Source organism: Folsomia candida, unplaced genomic scaffold (assembly GCF_002217175.1).
Source record: "Folsomia candida strain VU population unplaced genomic scaffold, ASM221717v1 Fcan01_Sc031, whole genome shotgun sequence".
Taxonomy (NCBI): Eukaryota; Metazoa; Arthropoda; class Collembola; order Entomobryomorpha; family Isotomidae; genus Folsomia; species Folsomia candida.
This window is the reverse complement of record NW_019091223.1, coordinates 183,209-202,128: the sequence shown is the minus strand read 5'-3', so window position 1 is coordinate 202,128 and position 18,920 is coordinate 183,209. Positions and strand designations below refer to the sequence as shown.

Genomic DNA, 18,920 nt, shown 5'->3' with positions numbered 1-18,920 from the left:
ACGGTTTATTATTAGCTCACCCTGCGTAGCACGGGAGCTATTGAATTCCTCTTGTCCGTCCGTCCGTCCGTTGACGAGTTTTTTGCATCAATTGATGCTGATTAAAAATCCCCTTGTCCATTATAGACTTGTTTGGTCCCACCATTGGTATAGAACAATCCGAGCGCAAATGGTGCAAGTTAATTCAGCAAATAGATCGAGATAGGACTATAATTTTGGAATAAGTAGTACCGTTCGTACCGAGCAATTGGTTATTAAAAATGATGCGTAACAATTGGGCCATCTATTTCCCCCCAAAAATTAATGATGCATAACAATTGGGCCGTCTATTTCCCTTCCAAAATCATGTCCATTTGTTCGATTATTCTGCACTATTGACGCTAAAATATATACATTTGATAATACATAATTGGGAAAGGGATGCCCTATGCACCAATGTTGCAGAATGTCGGGAGAAAAAACCATACGATTTTTTCAAAGTTTTCAAAACTTTGTATCCCGTTGGTCGCTAATGTTGCACTAGTGGTGCAAACTAATTCCGGATTTTAAAAATATATTTTTCCGTTTATATTGCACTATTGGTGCAAGAATCTATGAGAGTGATAATCTATTTTGTCGGCTTATTCCGTACCTTTGGTGGAAAGTTATATGCAAATCATTATGACAGGGTGAGCTACTTGTAACGTTACTACGGTTTATTAATATTTTAAAGCATGTTTTATATATAGTGGAATTCGCTTAACGTCAAACCATGAACCACTTATTAAAAAACTTGCCCTACTTATCCTAATTCTACGGAAATTTCTATTCCGCCTTATCAAACTTCAACATCTCCTCGAAATCTTTATCCTCCCTAAAAATCCCCCACTTCATCCCGATTTCCTTAACTTTCTGAATTCTCGCCGCTCTCACATTCTTCCTTCCCTTCTCCACCACATCATAGTCAAGATTAGGAAAAACTGTCGAAATCCTCCCATAAAAATCGGTAATCTCGTCCTTCCACCCCCAACACTGACAATTAACATCTTCACACCCACACCTCCTCGTCATCAGCATACTCCCCACCTTGCCCCCCGTGGGGAACGAAACGTCCAAATTTCTCACCGTCTCACACGGATCGATCCCATCCGCCAAAAAGTTTTCACACAGTAAAAGCATGGTCGCTTCAAAATCCAAATGTTCTTCACACGGGTTTCTCTTCTCCCCAAACCACCCCGGAACCACATGCACCCTTAACTTCTCCAGGACCGGGAACTGTCTCGCATAAACTAACTTGACCGAATCCCGACCACTTTCAAACTCCAAGCACAGCTCGGGTCGAAACCAGCTTATCACCGGACTACGTCTCCCGTAAGTCATTCTTTGGTCTCGTGAAACTTCGAAAACCTATAACCGTGGGAGAATCGGGACTACGTGAGGGATAAGTTCCTGCGGGGCACAACTTTTCACGGAGGAGATGCAAACCTGCTCCAACTGTGGGGCTAGGAAACGAAATAGCTCGAACTGATTGATACAGTAATCATTACTGGGAACGTTGAACTCGTACCGCGTAACATTTTCAAAAGTTGAGTTAAGCTGTAGATTAAATTTGTAAAATTTCTTGATTTCCTCATTTCGCCCATCCTGATGCTCCAAACCCCAATATTTTTTCAATGATAACGCCCGCAGGTTGGGCAAGCTGATACCACTCTGCTCGAAAATCCCACCCGGCATGGCCGACATTTTTAGGTTAGCCACTTGCCGGAAAACCGCGAGAACTCGGGTGGTTAAAGAGACAATTTTACTGAATTTCTGCACCGTGAAAAACGGAATGTATAAAGAACCCATGTCCAAGGTCAAATTAGTCCGGGGTAGGTTTTTTCCCGGGTAGGACATATTTTCTGGAAATATGTCCTTCCATTTTAATTTGGATGAAAAAGCTGGCTCGTAATTGGCCATTCCTGGATGCAGTTGTAGCGATTTCAAATTTTTGAAGGATTCATTTTCCAGGATTTTGATCAAATTACACGCCACATGCCGGAAGTTGTTGTCTACTGGGAAATACAGGTATAATTTTGTCACGGTTTTGAATTTTGCTAAGTTAAATAGGTCCACTAAATTAACCACGTTGTTGGACTCCTGCGCACAGAATGTTAAAAAAAGTCCTTCAGTCCATCAAAATTTGAAAATTAATACTTCATCACTCTTAATTATTATTTTAATCTTAAAATAGTCTTATCAGATGAATTTGTCACGACATCTAATTCATTAAGTATAAAGGAAAAAACTAATAATGAATATTATTATTCGTTTAGGCTTCATAAATATGAAATAAATAAATATTCGCTCAATAATTTTGAAAAAAATCATGAAAATGAATTTTTCACAAAATCAAGCAATTTTTGTGAATTCGTCGAATGAATAATTTTTCATGGTCAACAATGAAAATAAATGAATGTAAACCGGTACCTCATGTGAAAATATTCTGACGTTTGAAGGGGACAAGTTTATCAAGGGGAGTAGAACGTCAGAGGGATCGGTGACATTGCGAAGGTTAATATCGACTGGATTTCGGACCAGGAGATGTTTTAGGGCTGCCCCCTCCCACGCGGGATTGACCATAGAGGCCGACTCAAGGTCTGAATTGGACAGGAATTCCATAATTTTGTGGATTATCTGAAAACCAAGGACACAAATTTTAAGGCGAGAATTGTTAAACTTCAAAAAATACATATTTATAATCACGAGTAGACGTTGCATAAATAGATTTTTAATCCAACTCTACCCATATTCAATCAATATCTTTAACTGCAAAATTCTATCATGCAATTTAAATTTAAATTTATCGTATATTTCGGTTTATGAGTTTTTTAACCAAATTCACCATCTCAATCGTTAAGATAAAGCTACCCAATTTTTCTTTATTACAAGAAAACTATCGATTTAAGAATTTACTAGGCATGAAAATTTGCATTTATCATGAAAATAACATTTTGGTATTTCAAGACTATTGATTTATAAATTTATCACAAAATCTCATCAAATTTTAGAAATTTGTAATTAAACAAATTGATTAAACAGTGGTACATAAAGTGAGATTCCAAATTCTCATACATATATCGGAATCATTCCTTCTTAATAAATATTTGAAAGTCTAGAAAACAATTAAAATACCTCGGGCAGGCTAGTAAGTAGGTGACAAGTCTTGGCAGAATTCTCCATTTTAATATGTATATAAACTTCAAAATAGGACGATTATAAATTGCATCAAAAATAACGGACACACTGAATAATAATGCAAATACAACTTCTCTTAAAACCCTTAAGCTTTGGTTTAAACCGAGGCGAGAAGAGGAATTATTCCATCAGGGAGTTAAATACTTTTATGCGAGAAGGAACGTTTCTTTAAGAATTTTGGGAAATACAAGGCCAACAATAACACTAAAAAGGGTCGAGCCCTTGCACTAATCCTGCATGAGGAACGTTCCTACATTAAGTGTTCAAAAAGGGTGGTATGAATGAGGTTTGGGTTTATCTTACTCAAGTTAAGCTTGACCTTAGTAAGATAGGGAAGGGGTGGGTATGTAGGTTGTTTTAAAAAAACAGCATTTTTTAAAACGTAATGTATGAACGTTCCCACTGGTCACTGGCTGGCTTTTGTGGGTTGATGCCATAAATACACCCTCAAATTAAATGAACTCACCACTTTCAAGTGGGCCAACGTCCATAAATATACGGAGGTTGACCCCTTTATATGTGTGAAAATCATATGTATACCAAACTTGATTTTGTACATAAATTTATCTACTTGCTTCGGGCAGGGAACAAATTAAGGGACAAATCTTGGTCCAATTCACCATTTCAATTTTTTAACCGGCTTTGAAAATCTTCCTTCAAAATTTTACTTACCCAGAGAAGAAAAGAGGGTGATAATCCACAACTAAATTTTAAGTGAATGAAGGGAAAGGACACATTTTTTCATTCTAGAAAAAAATAGGGATACAAATAACTGTCAAAACCATTAGGGTCGTTACTCCCTTCGATTGGGGCAAAGAAACCCATAAGATTTAGACAATGACTAAACTACCAGCCGGCAAAGAGTGCTAAAATCCCTTTTTCATATTAAGAGTAGAAAGCTTGCAAAGTTTATGCACGAAGCGTTTTTTTTTACAAAAAAATGTGAGACGTTCCTACGTAAATACTGTAATTTATCCTTAGCCTAATTGCCACCAAATTGGCCTCATTTTTTTGTATTCACGCATCAATTTTAAATAGATATGCATTACATACTGAAAGAATAAATGATTTATCGGTTCATTTATATATGTAAGCATGGATTTAAAAAATTGGAAAACCTTTTAAGCAATGAAAATCAAAGAGGGTTTGTTGCTTCCCCGAAATAAGAAATGTTTCTTATTTTTTATTAAGGCCCTTGTTACACCATCAAAGAATTTTTTCTTACCTTACCCTTATTCAATGTCTTTAAATTCAAAGTTTAAAATCCAATCAACTTCATGAGTTTTGAAATAAACTCAACTTTTGATACTTTAATGCAGAGCTAATTTTTGGCACTACAAACAAGTCGTTTTGAAAAAAATAACAAATTTATTAGCCATCTTTTAACAATAAATTTCTGCAAAAATGAATTTAATAATTTATTTCAAAACGACTTGTTTGTAGTACCAAAAATTAGATTTGCATTAAAGTATCAAACGCTGAATTTATCTCAAAACTCATTAAGTTGATTGGATTTTAAACTTTGAATTTAAATACATTAGATAGGGGAAAAGTGAGATTACGCAACAACCCGTCATCCAAGATATCTTAAATCTTCCTCTCTTTCATAAAACGGAAATTCTGTGCTGCCATTAATCTTAAGTACACGTATAAACGCAACAAGATATGCACATTTACAACTATATCTTTCATTTATTTGACTCCATATGATGTTAAATAACAATGAATGAGAATGAATTTCCTGTCACTTGAATCAAAATGAGAGAAAGATTTTGTTATTCCAGACGAATGAAAGAAATTTTAACAACTTTCATTTTTCACCCTATCCGTAATAAAATAAATGGCGTGAAGTATGAAATAAAGTTGAATGAAGGGAAATAAAATGAATTTGAAAAAAAAGAGTTTCGAATGAAAACTAAATATTTGAACATGTGTACACGTTTATAACGTAAGTCACATAGTCAACCTTACGACAACGTCACATCAAGATTAATACACTCTTAAAAATAATGTTATAAATAAATATACCCGTTGGAAAAGTGATTTATACAAAGAATGGAATGGATTTTGGGATTAAATAGTGCCAAGAAGAAACTACTCTCAATTTTAGCTTCGAAATAATTATGAAAGATATATTTATTTGAAAACGGTTCTTATGTAAAATGACAAAGAATCAAATACTATGTATAAGGTAAGAAAACGTCATGTCGCAGCTAAAGGAAAACAATACGTAAAGCGAAATTTGTTGTTTATTCGTCTCTTGCTTCGATATATGGAATGTCTAATAATTTTATTCTTGTTTCGTTTACCGGGACTAAAATACTTCATTAATTTTTATTACAAAACCGTGCAGCATTAATATACCTAATGTTTACTTAATAACATGGCACGTTATATGCCAAGACATATCTGCATCTATGTACGTACATACTCACCATAATACCTACACGTGTCAAGGACAAACCGCGTAGGTATCTAAATAATTTAAAAATTGGTCATAGAATAATATAATGATAATAATTTATTCTTAAAAGTCTAACAAGGCTCAAGGCCCATAAAATTACAAGTTATTACAATATTATGAGAGAATTTCTAAAGTAGGGAAGGCTATTTTCATGCATGTTTACATATATTTTTGGGTGAATTATTAATTACTTTATCCTGTTGAAGATTTATGTGACGTGTCATTTAAACTTTGCAGAAAGGTACAGGAATGTGCATAATTCCGAATAAAATTAGAACATTACTGGCAAACCCGATGTCAGGTTCAAATTCGAAATTTTTGTTTGTTATACTACGACTTTTGTATGACATTTTTCTAGAATATACTTAATAAATGATAATACTGTATTGCAATATTACAAAGCTCAACTTGTTCCTAAATTCAATGCAATTTACAAAGAAATATAATATTTTAGTCGATCATATGTTGTACTAAGTTGCAAGAAAATTTGTAAACGAAGTTCGGTTCCGAAGCAGACGCAAGATAATCCAAGGACAATACCACAGAGGACAAATATAGTAAAAATACTTCCGCTCATATCAACACGGTCAGCACCCTGGGGTTCATTCTCCATTAATTTTTTCTCCCGTCTAGCCGAATCCCTAGCCCATTGTTCCTTTTCCAATCTCCTCCAAATTCCAGATTCAATCATAGACTGAAAATACTGGGGAATACTGGATTTGTCCGGATCTACAAATAGCAGTCTTAGTAAAGAGATTCTTAAGAGGTCCCGGTTCCTTTGCCACCTCTTCCAGTAGTAGGTCTTGGATAGGTACATGAATTCTTGTGCCAGCTCCTTCGACCCTGCGCAGTACACAGTTTTTCCACATTTTAAAATTTCGATGGTTACTAAATAGTTCAGATATTTCTTTTTTGGACATGGTTTGGTTCCTTTCGCTCAAGTCGCTCAGTTCTCTTCCGTGTTTTGGACTTAGAAGGTACATTTCGGGAGATGTTGGGATGTCAAGATTGCCTACGCTCAATTCACGTTGAATCTTTTGAAAAACACCTAGTAAAAATTTAAAAAACTTGTTGGGGGGAAACCAGGCCGGGCCTTTAAAATATGAAGGGAATACGGACGGGGCAGAAAGGAGACGAAAACAATTTTCTGATTCTAGTGGATTCCTCAATTTTTTTGGCTTTTCAATCCCACCAGTTCCGTAGAAGAGATATATGTTGCTAACAACTTGGTACCAAAAATCTCGAACTACCGTCGAATTCGTCCAGTTCGTTACATTTCTGATCGACCCCGTCCCAATGTTCCTTTCACATATAATATCGTTCCAACTTTTTATTTCACTTCGTGGGAGAGTAGCGATTAAGTTCTCAATCATGATTCCATTATAGAAATTTGTGAAAACGACAGCAACTATGGCCCAAATCCCAAAGACGAGTCTATAATAGATCTTTTCCTCTAAGACGGACGGAACAGAATTAGTTTCCTCAAACAGGGTAGACAAAACGTACAACCATGGGGAGAACGATGTACTATCTCCTATAGTTGACGTGGCATCGACGTCCTTCCAGTACTTTATGTAGCCGGTCAAGCAACCGACAACCAAAACCAGGGAAATGAGAAAACCCATCCATAGGTGTGGTTGGAATGGGGTAAGATAAAACTCAAAAGTAATAAAAGATTCCGAGTAACATGTCAAAAATTCTTGACCGATAAAACCTAGTGGCAGGCTCTTTTTACCCCAAAGAAATTCAGCGGTGCTTCCAACTTCACCTATGTATGACGGGCGGTTGACTCCAGCTTTCGGAGCGTTGACACAGAGATGTATTTCCCCTGTGGAGAACTTCTCGAAATAGATATTCTTTCGTTGTGGTTGACGAATTTTTTGGTCGATCAAAAGGGTTGGTTGGTCTGTATGAGGATGCTGTTTTCATGGTCAGTCCACTTTCGAAATCGATTAACCAACAAGAGGCTGACTTTGAAGAACGAAGATCATCCAGATTTTTTGTGGGATGAATTTTCTTCTTGTGACAGTTCATTTGCTTTGTGGAAAATTTCTGCCACTCTATAAAGCTGCAGAGTTCGAATTCAGCGAAATTTTCTGAAGCGAATGCCAGAAAAAGGTTTAAGGCACCTTCGTAATTCACCCGTGAAAAATTATAGGTTTGGCCCAAGGCTACGGATGATCCTACCAAAATTAAGGTCGCGTCTTTGGACTCGATATATACCTTGTTGAAGCGTAAAGAATGCCGGTTTGCCGCTGCGAGCCAGTTCAAACCATTGACAGTGTACTCCCAATAGTTGAAAAATAGACTTATTCCACCCTTTCCAATCCGGAGCTGAAGAGTGTTCAGCGTAAAATTAGCCACTTCTCCGGATTCACGGAATCGATGCCATCCCTTGAAATTCTGCAAGAACGATGGCACGTAGATGATGGTTGTCGGATATCCGAAGGACGGAGAAAAACGGAGATGTTCTGACCCATTTAGAAAAAGCTGAACGTCACACTTTGGGCCCCCATCTAGGAATTTGGTCAGGGGAAATTCACCCTGATGGCCATAGCTATGGAAGTAGGACAACAGGGTCGTCATGAGCAGGCAGTAAGGGTTAAAATCGATTGACATGTTTCTATGAAAATGGAAAGTAATGTTATTGGATTTCCTTCCTTTCTGAGCCAAGTCTTACATAATTTTAACCTGTAAATATTTTAATTTTCTTAACCTGATCTTGATTTTACTACGAGGGTGTCAGTAATCGCCAAAGTTTAACAACTGGGGATCATCCATAATCAGTTTGCTTTAAAATAAGTAGAACATCAATACCAAAGGAAGGGTTCAGATACTGTCTTAGCAAGTAGGAGAATACTTTTCTGAAATAAATACTCGGTCCGAAGATATTTTGTTGCTACTATTTCGAAACGAATATCTACATAAAGTGAACTAGTTATTGCTTGGTGTCCTTCATCGATCCAAGGGTTTCCGGTAATTATACTTTTGTTTTGTTCATCGAGGCTGAAACTTCATTAATTTTTGTTAAGCGATCGTGTCTCATTAAAAGAACCAATCTTGTTTGATAACACAGCATGTTCAAACTCATACCTACTCGCCATATTACATACATGTGTCAAGCAGAAGCTGCTTACTACTGACTCAGAATTACTGCACCAAAAATTTGATTCCCGCTTCGTATCCCTACCATACTAATAGCATGGGAAGGATACCAGCGCGGGATGGAAAAGAAAAACTGAGTTGATATTACATTCGATTATAGGTCAAAATAAAATAAAAATGGTATCATGGGTGAATTTCCGAATTATGTTGGGCTATTGTGATGAATGTTTAATGTAATTTTTTTAGTGTATTATTTCAGTCATATCTACATAGGGACCGACAAGTAAGAATGCGATTTTTTTGAGTGGAGTAGGGGGGACGGCATCCTATTCTTCCAATGCCAATTATAACGTGGGTCTAAAAGTCATACGACGGGGTTAGGGGTTAAATCTCCCCGAAAATAGATCATACGACTTATTTACGTACGGCACCTTCCCAACGTTACTACCTTTATAAATGTATTCAAGAGCATAATATCTTTTCCTCATTTCAAAATGCATTTAATTTGCTGCATTCATTGTAACCTATTAAATTGTTTTATCTTTGTAAAGTTCGTGCGCAAAAGGGCAAATTAAAAGTAAATAGACGCCCGGGTTTTACAATAGCTATTATTATTTATGTATTAAAAAAATTCATTCAAGCACCCATCATCCCGATTTCTGACTGGACATTTTCATTCAGAGTCAGTCATTATCTATAAAATCCATTTCATTTCTCTTCATCATACTTCATTCCTTACTTCGCACTATGTATTAATTATAGGGTGAAAATGAAAGATTAAAAAAATCCATTCATTCACAATCATAGTCTAAACTCATTAGATCATTCAGTTATTTGCATGCAAATGGCAGGAACTTTCGCTTATTTTCACTCGCTATCATTGAGTGACATAATTAATCAAATGAATGACAGCGAACAGATATGGAGAAGAGTAGAGCAAAGTTTGGATTTTAGTAAATGAAATAAATACTCACTGACGAGATAATCTCAGAAAACTCGTGAGTAACACAATGTTTAAAGCTTGACGTGAACATCCCCATTATCTACCTGCGTTGATCACCACACCTTCACTCACACCACTGCTTCAAAAGAATTGTGACATTGGGAAGTGGGAAATGCGGGCATCAAATACCTTACCCGGTTTCTCCCCAAATGCTGAACTTTCATTACTTCTTCGTATCATTAGTACAGTTTACGAAGAAAAACTAATAGGCCCAGCTTCGTAAAAATCGTAACGCCATTTTGTCATGGCAACAATTTTCGTCATTAATTTCACGATACGAAAAGCACTATCTTTCTTTTCGAAGAAATAATGAATTCGCTTAAAAATTTTCAAGAGTATAAATTTTACAAAATTCTAATCGGTTTAACCATCAACATATTTAGTAAAACGTCAACCTCTGCGTGTTCTGGATACTGTACAATCTGACCCTTTTCATCTAGGAAATTACCGCGTGGTTGATCATGTTCGCATTCCAATGTACCTCCTGTTTCTCCGCGAGCCGAAAACCTTTATTTCAATCCTGCTCGGAAACCCGTTCTGGGCAGACATGTTCACATTCATTCATTTAATCATGAATGAATAATTTATTCATTCAATATTCAAAAATTGAATGAATATTGGATGAATATTTTGTTCTGATTTTTGAATTAATGAATATTGAATGGTTATCTGCGTAATTCGTGTGAATGAATTATGTATAAATATTTTTTTCTTTATTCATTTTTTACTCAATGCTTAATATATAGGGAAAGTTGGAAAATTAAAATAATACTGTGAATTTTAAATAAAATGAATAATGAAGGAATGGTCAGTAATGAATAAGTGTTGAATAATTAATGAATATTTTTTGCATATTACACTCAAAATAAGGTAGCAATGAATCATTACCATGCGGAATCACTATGTGTCTCTACCACTTCGGTTACGATTTGTCGTAGAAATGGTAATAATAAGTTCAGGGAAATTCAAATTTAATACATAATGGTATTCACTTCCTTAATATTTGGTAATGAATTTGAATTTCCCTGAACTTATTATTACCATTTCTACGACAAATCGTAACCGAAGTGGTAGAGACACATAGTGATTTCGCATGGTAATGATTCATTACTACCTTATTTTGAGCGTATGAATGAGTGAACAAGGAATTAATATTTTTTCAAGGCTTCGAATTGTTGAACTTTGAATGAATAAATATTTTTGAACATATATGGTTCTGGGTCGTTCATCAAGCAGATCGAAAGAGATCGCAGGAACGCGCGGCAAGCTCAAAATTACATCGTTGTGGTCGCGATGGCCGACAATTTACCTAATCTTGGAAACTCATTACCTGCTTGACATGGGGAACGTTTAAATATTACGTTGTCAAAAGCGGGAGGGAGGTTTTCGTCGCTGATCTTACTCGTGTTATGCTTGACATTGGTAGAATAGGGATGGTCAAGAATGGGGGATTTTTACTCAAATGTTTCAAAATCAACTGTTTAAAATTAGGCGAACACATAACTAATTACCTGATCTTGGGACCTGAGGGTTGGGAACGTCCATACGTTAAGTCATCCAAAATGTGGGTTGGTGGTGGTTTCGTGCTGCTAATCTGACTCTTGTCAAGCTAGGATAGGGAAGTGAGTAATAAATCTACTTTCCTTGTAGATGACGTGATACATGGACGTTCCCAATTAAAAAGACGTAGTAGAAGAATACCTAGTAAATGTGGCAACGTATTAATCAATGTTATACGATTAATTGACGTTTAAATAAAATATGTAAAGGAAGCTCTCTTCCTGACTAGAAAAGGCATAAAGAGGTTAAAACTAAGGAGGACAACCCTTCACCGACAGAAAATTAAAAGTAAAATTCGTAAATTTCCTGACCAGGGGTATGCCTTTAAAAAATCAAAATTTAAAAAAATTGAGTTTGCTATTAGATACGATAGGGCAACTATCGAAGATCACAAAAACGCTTGAATTATGAAAATCCAATCAAAATTGGATTTTTGGTGATTTTTTGAATTAACGAAAACAGGGTATTTTTCGTGTTTTTCGCACCTTTGAGTGGGTGTGGCGGTCGCAAATGGGGCCATGGAATGAAATCCTTCTTCAATTTTGCTAGACTCACCTAGGACTACAACATATCCAAAAGGCAGCAAGATCGATGGTTCTGTCAGTGAAGGGTTGTCCTCCTTAGTCACGTTTCTGCATCAAGCACTTTTTAAGCACAGGTGGGCACATCACTTTTAAGATTGTGTTTCCAACTGTTTGAGACGTTCTCATGAATAGTTACAGTAAATCATAAATAGTAATTTCCACATGTCTGTACTCATAGATTACGAGGCGTAGTATGCAGATTTACTATTATTTATGTGCACATATATGTATTTAAATATATTATCTAACAGAAATACAATTCCAAATTCCTACTGCCAAAACTTCTGCTAATCACAACCCAGTAAACCAGAATAAAAATTTATGTTTTTAACCTCTTTTAACTAGATCAAATTCGTCATATAATGTATTCAAAATATATCCCTAAGAGACCAAATAAACAAGTCATACATAACCTGTAAATATTCTTAAAAAATTCAGATTTCTGAAAATGTAAGTGTTTCGTTAGTACATACATAGGTATTTTGTGGAAAACTCAATAGTAAAAAACAGACTTTTTTTGATATTTTATTTATTTATTTAGCACAGCCTACTTACATAATAACGACTTTAGACTGAACTTTTAAGAAGGGTAGAATTATTCTTAAGGGGGTATGAGAATTATGAAGTTAACAAGCACGGTTTTATGGACAATGTGGGAGCTAGAAAATTTTTAGCTCATTAAAAAATCGTACATTTTACGATGGGCGAGTTCTGAAACTGCATTCTCATAAAATAAATTCATATCAACAAGTATATATTAGAATTACTAATATTATAATTAGTAGGTTTAATTTAGCATAAAATTACGTAACTCACAATGCGGAGGTGTGAGGTGGTTATCGCCGATATCCGCCAGACTAGTTTTAAATTGTTCACGTTCAAAAATAAGTAAACCCGTATTTTTTCGTTTTCTTGAATGGGCATGTTTGATGGAATTAAAAGAAGAAATTCAGCCAAACTCAGATTTTTTTTAAATGTTGTAATTTTTCGAATTTTAATGCGATTTCAAAAAATAAACCCATTTTTTGTTCAGAATTACTTCCCTGAAAACATAAAAATTCATTTTAAAAAACTTTTAATTTTCAAAAAATTATCGGTTTTTGGGTTTCTAAAAATTCAGAAATAGCATGGCAATATCAAATGTTTGAAATTCTTAAAAATGAATTTTGGCATTTTCAGGAATGTAATTCTGGACAAAAATTGGGTTTATTTTTTCAAATTGGGTTAAAATTCGAAAAGTTACAGCGTTTTTTAAAATCCGAATTTTGGCCGAATTTTTTTTTTTTGAAAATTCGGCCACGAACGTAAACATCCCCATTCAGGAAAACGCAAAAATACGGGTCAACTCATTTTTGAGCTTGCACAATTTAAAATCAGTCCGGTGGATATTTAAAAGGCTTCTTTCAAAACAATTTTGAACTTAATTTTCCCCAAATTTCTAACTTTCTATTTCTATTTAAATTATTGCGTCTATTTCTATTTATTGTCCTGTCTCGTAGCTCCCCAGCATCTTCTCAAAGTCACCCTCCTCCTTAAAAAGCCCCCACTTGACTCCCATCTCGGCAATCTTTTGAATCCTTGCCGCTCTCACATTTGCTCTTCCCATCTCCACCACATAATATTCAAGATTCGGAAAAATTGTGAAAATCCTCTCATAGAAATTGGGAACCTCCTCCTTCCACCCCCAACACGCACAATTAACATGTTTACACCCACACCGCTTTATCATTTCCATACTCCCCAAATTTCCCCCCTGGGGGAACGAAATGTCCAAATTTCTCACCGTCTCACACGGATCGATCCCATCCGCCAAAAAGTTTTCACACAGTAAAAGCATGGTCGCTTCAAAATCCAAATGTTCTTCACACGGGTTTCTCTTCTCCTCAAACCACCCCGGGACCACGTGCACCCTTAACTTCTCCAGGAGCGGGAACTGTATCGCATAAACTAATTTAACCGAATTCCCTTCACCACTTTCAAAACGCAAACAGAGCTCGGGTCGAAACCAGGTTTCCCATGCGTTACTTCTTTGGTCTCGCGAAACTTCGAAAACCTTTAACCGTGGGAGAACCGGGACCACGTGGATGGGAAGGCTTTTCGGGGTGCACCTTGTCACGGAAAAGATGCAAACTTGCTCCAGCTGGGGGGCGAGGAGACGAAACAAGTCGAACTGGTAGACACTGTCCACTGGGAGGACGTTAAACTCGTAGCGCGTCACGTTTTCAAAGTTTCCGCCAAGCGGTAATTTGAATCTGTAGAGCTGCACGACTTTATCATTTGCGGCGTAGTGAATCGCCAAACGGTCCCATTTTCTCAAGGATATCACCCTCAGTTGGGGCAAGGTGACACTTCTCAGGTCAAAAATCCCACCGGGGACGCCCGACATTTTGAGCTTGGCCACGTGCCGGAAATTCGAGAGAATTCGGGTCGTTAAGGAGACAATTTTACGTAATTTTGTCCCCGAGAAATACGGAATGTATAAATCACCCATGTCTAAGATTAAAATTGTCAGTTTTTTTCCCGGGTAGCACACATTTTCCGGAAAAACGTCCGTCCAGTTGACTTTGGAGGAATAGGCTTCCTGGTAATTCGCCATTGTCGGATGCAATTCCAAAGATTTCAAATTTTGGAAGGATTCATTTCCCAGGATTTTTACCAAATTACACGCCACGTGTCGCAAGTTGTTGTCCATGGGGAAATCGAGGTATAATTTTGTCACGGTTTTGAATTTTATCGAGTTAAATGGATCCACCAAGTTGTCCACGTTGTTGGATACCTGTTCAAAGAAATTTTTCATTCAAAATTCAACCAAAAATATCAACAAGAAATTCCACTGGTATTCATTCATTTTGAAAATAAATATTGATTCATTCTTCATTTTTATTACTAATTAAATCTCAAATTCGCCTGAGAAGTGTTTCGCAATATATCCCGTCTACTGCGTGTAACGCCAAAAATGAATAAAAATACAATTAGTTCATTCGTTCTTAATGATTATCTATAAAACTAGCATATAAGCCCGTCTCCCGCCGGGTGAAATTCTGTAACGCCGACAGAAGTGAAATGAATTTGACGCTTGGAATGCCGGGAAAATTAAAACTTTAAAAATAATCCTCAAACAATTTTAATGCAATGATATTACTAGGAAATACGTAACAATCTTGTATACTTTTTTCTATACATTTCTGTTATTAATAAGCCCACAAAGAGTATCTCACGTTCTGGCCTGTAATTTAATTTATTTTGAATTTTCGCACCATTGTAAACTTGACTTTCCGTACTTTCACTTCCGTTGCGGAACATTTACTTTCACTTCCGTTGCCAACAGACATTTCCAGCTTATAATATAGATGAATAAATATTTATTTAATATTAATTCATCTCAAAATTAAAAAAAAATATTCTCAAATTTGTTCGACACCTGTTTCACTCTCAATTGGAGTTCATGATAACTGTTCGCCTTGGTCCCCTTATGAAAAAAGATTCAGAGGTATGCAGGGGACAGGTTCTTCAGAGGGAGGAGTACATCGGAGGGGTCGGTGACGTCGAGAAGGTGAATGTCGATCGGATTTCTGACCAAGAGATGGTTAAGGGCTTCCTCCTCCCACGTGTGGTTGACCAGTGAGGCCGCTTCTAAGTCGGAACTGGGCAGGAATTCCATAATTTTGTGAATTACCTGAAAATAAAACAATATTTGAATTATTGAACTTCGAATAATTTAAAAGTCACATGCTTGGAAGGGCGATTTATAGTTCTACTTTACCCATATTGAGTTGATCTCATTAAATACCAATTTCTAAGGTGTCATCAATTTCATTAGTGTTGAAATAAATACAATTTTTATCATACCTTAAAGACTTTAAAGATTAAATTTACCTAAGATGTGATTTAGCGAACTTTAACCACCGGTTTTTTAACAAATTTGTCCCCAGGTACACTCTTAGAAATGGGGTTACGATTAGAACCAAAAATTAAATGTGTGACTCTACCGCCGTGGATATGAATTTGTCACCAACTGGTTATAGATAAATTTATTAGCTCTGGTGACAATTTAATACAAAGTTGGTGAAACTTAATTAGGTATGTAGTCCGTAACTATTGTAACCACTCGAGGATAAACTTATTACCACGGCGGTTGACTCACATACGTGGACTTATTGGCTAGAATCGTAACCCCATTTCTAAGACTGTACATACGATGCTTATTTCATAATTACTACTACATAACAGCATTTATAATTTCTTCACTGGTCGGTATAGGAAAAGCAACAAAAATTTAGGAAGAAAAATATTTCAAAAATCTACTTTTTACCATCGACTTTTCAAGAAAATATCAAAGAATTACTTACATTAAATTTGTATATTTAGATGTTTTCGATATTTTGACGCCAGAGTAATTTATGCATGAATTGTATTTAGTTCTAAATTCAATTTTATAACATGAAATTATTTTCAACCAACTACATTTTTTACCATTTGACTATACGAGACCACAAAACATATGTATTCAATTGCGCCATTGGTATTAAGAAATATTTCAGAATCAATTACATACTACTTGTATGATACAAGTCTATTATTATCTACATACCTCGGGCAGGTTAGAAATTAGGTGCCGAATCTTGGTAGAGTTTTCCATTTCGATTATTAGAATATGAACTTGAATATTATACTAGATTAATAATCTGAGATTATTGAAAATTGCGAATATTTGTGTACACTGAAAAGTTCAAGTATAAATTCAATCTTTAATTTTTAAAATCTTCCTCGTAACTTTATTCAACCAGAGGGAAGAACAGGAGAATCCCTTTAACAACTGAGTTTTAAGTGAATGAACGGAAAAGAACCCTTTTTACTTAAACAAAATATGGATAAAAATAATTCGTTGGGTCATTATGCCTTAGGGACCGTCCATAAATTACGTACCGGGAATGGGGACAGGGGGGTGGTCTACTTCTTCAATGATATCGCACTTACGTTGCACATGTTAAAGGGGGGTATAGAAAATCACGATTTTTGCGTTACGAAATTTACGGACGGCCCCTTGCCTGGGACAAATTTAGCCGATAAATAAAGTACCCACCATCAAGGAGTCGTAAAATCCACATTTTTCAAGAGAAAAAAGGACAAAAAGGTTGAGGGCTGGTAGCATTTCTATATCAAGCCCTTTTTCAACGAAGGTGTGACAAACATTCCTAACATACAAAATTTATTTTAGGCTGGGTTCCTCAAAATTTGTCACATTTTTTGTATATAAGAACGCATCAATTGTACGAATTATTGATAGGATGTATTAAAACCTGTTAAAAAATTATTTTCACTGAAAAGTAACTCATCCAGATTTCTGAATGAAAATTTCAATTCAGATTCAGTAATTGTCATTTTAATTCATTTCATTTCATTTCTTAATTAGCTCCATGTAGATAAATATTAAGCATACTAGAGTAGAGGCCCGTTCAAGAACGGGTTCTAGGCCCCCAGAGGGGGGTGTGCCCATAGCGCAAAATCCCTAAACTTTAAATAATTTCCAGTAGAGACTTTGTCCCTTGTCATAGCGCATACATGCATCAAAGTGTCCAAGTCATGCTGTATTTCAATTTCCCTGGTTACGGAACAATCTGATTTCCCCCTGTGGGAGTGGCTGGATAGCTAACCACTTAAATTCTCACGTTCCACGCTCCCATTAACTTCCACAAACCCCGTTGACTTCCACAAACCCCATTAACTTCCACAAACCCCGTTGACTTCCACAAACCCCGTTGACTTCCACAAACCCCATTAACTTACACAAACCCCGTTAACTTCCACAATCCCCTTTAACTTCTACAATTAACGCCAAGCTATTGACGGCGTTGGATTCAGCGTCAAAAATACATTCGAATTGATATGCGACATCACGAATAAGCAATATTTGAACCCCACGGTCACGGGAAGGTCACGGGGGCCTAGCAGGTCAAAACCATTGACGGCGTTGGATTCAGCGTCAAAAATACATTCGAACTGATATGCCACTCGCTGTGGGTGGAGTTTCTCAAACTAAAATAATTAATTAATAGTGTTTATCACGATCACTTATCATGATAACCACTATTGATGAATGATGTATACTGCTCACTCACTGTACATTTTCATGCACGCATTCATTCATGCAATGTGGTGGTGGTGGTGGCTCCGCTTTTTTCTTTGTCTCCTCTACTCCTCTCCTCATTTGCATAATTCTCCACAGGCAGACAGGGATCATACTAACGCTTTATTAGAGTGGATAGTGAAAACTTAAAGGAGTGAGAAATCCATTAATTCACGTTCATTCATCTGAAATGAGCGAAGCTTTCATTAATTTTCATTCATATGAAAAGAAATTCATAGTCATTCAGTATCAAACTGACTAATATGATTGAAAGTGAACAGGTATTTATACACACTTATTTTTAACTCCAACCTGTTCATAAATTTACACAACTTAAAATCCAGAGTGATACACTCTTAACAATAAAGTCACCAGTTTGAAAAGGAATTAGTTTTTTATAGAAATCAAACACTATCAAGCAAGTTTTTTTTTGAATAAGTGAATTTAAAAAAAAGTTGACACATGTACATATTTACTTTCTTAAAAACCCGATGTTAATCGTCACCAAACGGTGTGCATGTCACTTCACCGTGCGGTAATAATGTGTCTCACCTAATGGTGGTAAAATTAACACTAGCCAGTGACAATTTTCCCCCATGCGGGTAAGATTTATCACCAAGCGGTGAACAAGATTATCACCGTTTGGTTAAGGCACATATGCACACCGTTTGGTGACGATTAACACCGGGTTTTTTAGAGTGTCGTTCAAGTGGGAGAATTTTTCAAAATCGTAAAAATACGTTTTTTTCTGTATGTATAGCTTTGGTAATATGTACACTCAAAACAAAAATTTGTCAAATCATCACTGCCGATGTTAATACCTAGTACCCGCTAAAGTTCTGTTATAAGATTTCCCGGGTA

The 18,920-nt window shown here is 36.1% G+C and overlaps 2 protein-coding genes across 3 annotated transcripts; both read right to left on the bottom strand.

Annotated features, from left to right (window-relative positions):
* Positions 1 to 243: 243 nt before the first annotated feature.
* On the bottom strand, positions 244 to 3,344 carry LOC118439165. Its single transcript, XM_035860252.1, has 3 exons — positions 3,154 to 3,344; positions 2,449 to 2,655; positions 244 to 2,118 (listed from the first exon to the last, which is right to left on the bottom strand). Exons 1-3 carry the CDS (start codon positions 3,199 to 3,201, stop codon positions 1,387 to 1,389), a joined length of 987 nt encoding a protein of 328 aa, XP_035716145.1. The 5' UTR covers positions 3,202 to 3,344; the 3' UTR covers positions 244 to 1,386.
* A 9,903-nt stretch (positions 3,345 to 13,247) lies between these two features.
* Positions 13,248 to 16,736, bottom strand: LOC118439132. Of its 2 annotated transcripts, XM_035860175.1 has the most exons (3): positions 16,524 to 16,736; positions 15,354 to 15,608; positions 13,248 to 14,708 (listed from the first exon to the last, which is right to left on the bottom strand). In XM_035860175.1, the coding sequence occupies exon 3, from the start codon at positions 14,622 to 14,624 to the stop codon at positions 13,413 to 13,415; it is 1,212 nt and encodes a 403-aa protein (XP_035716068.1). In that variant the 5' UTR covers positions 14,625 to 14,708; positions 15,354 to 15,608; positions 16,524 to 16,736; the 3' UTR covers positions 13,248 to 13,412. The 2 variants fall into 2 exon arrangements, with proteins under 2 accessions (XP_035716068.1, XP_035716069.1); XM_035860176.1 differs by lacking the exon at positions 13,248 to 14,708 and having other exon boundaries at positions 15,099 to 15,608.
* Between the last annotated feature and the right edge of the window lie 2,184 nt (positions 16,737 to 18,920).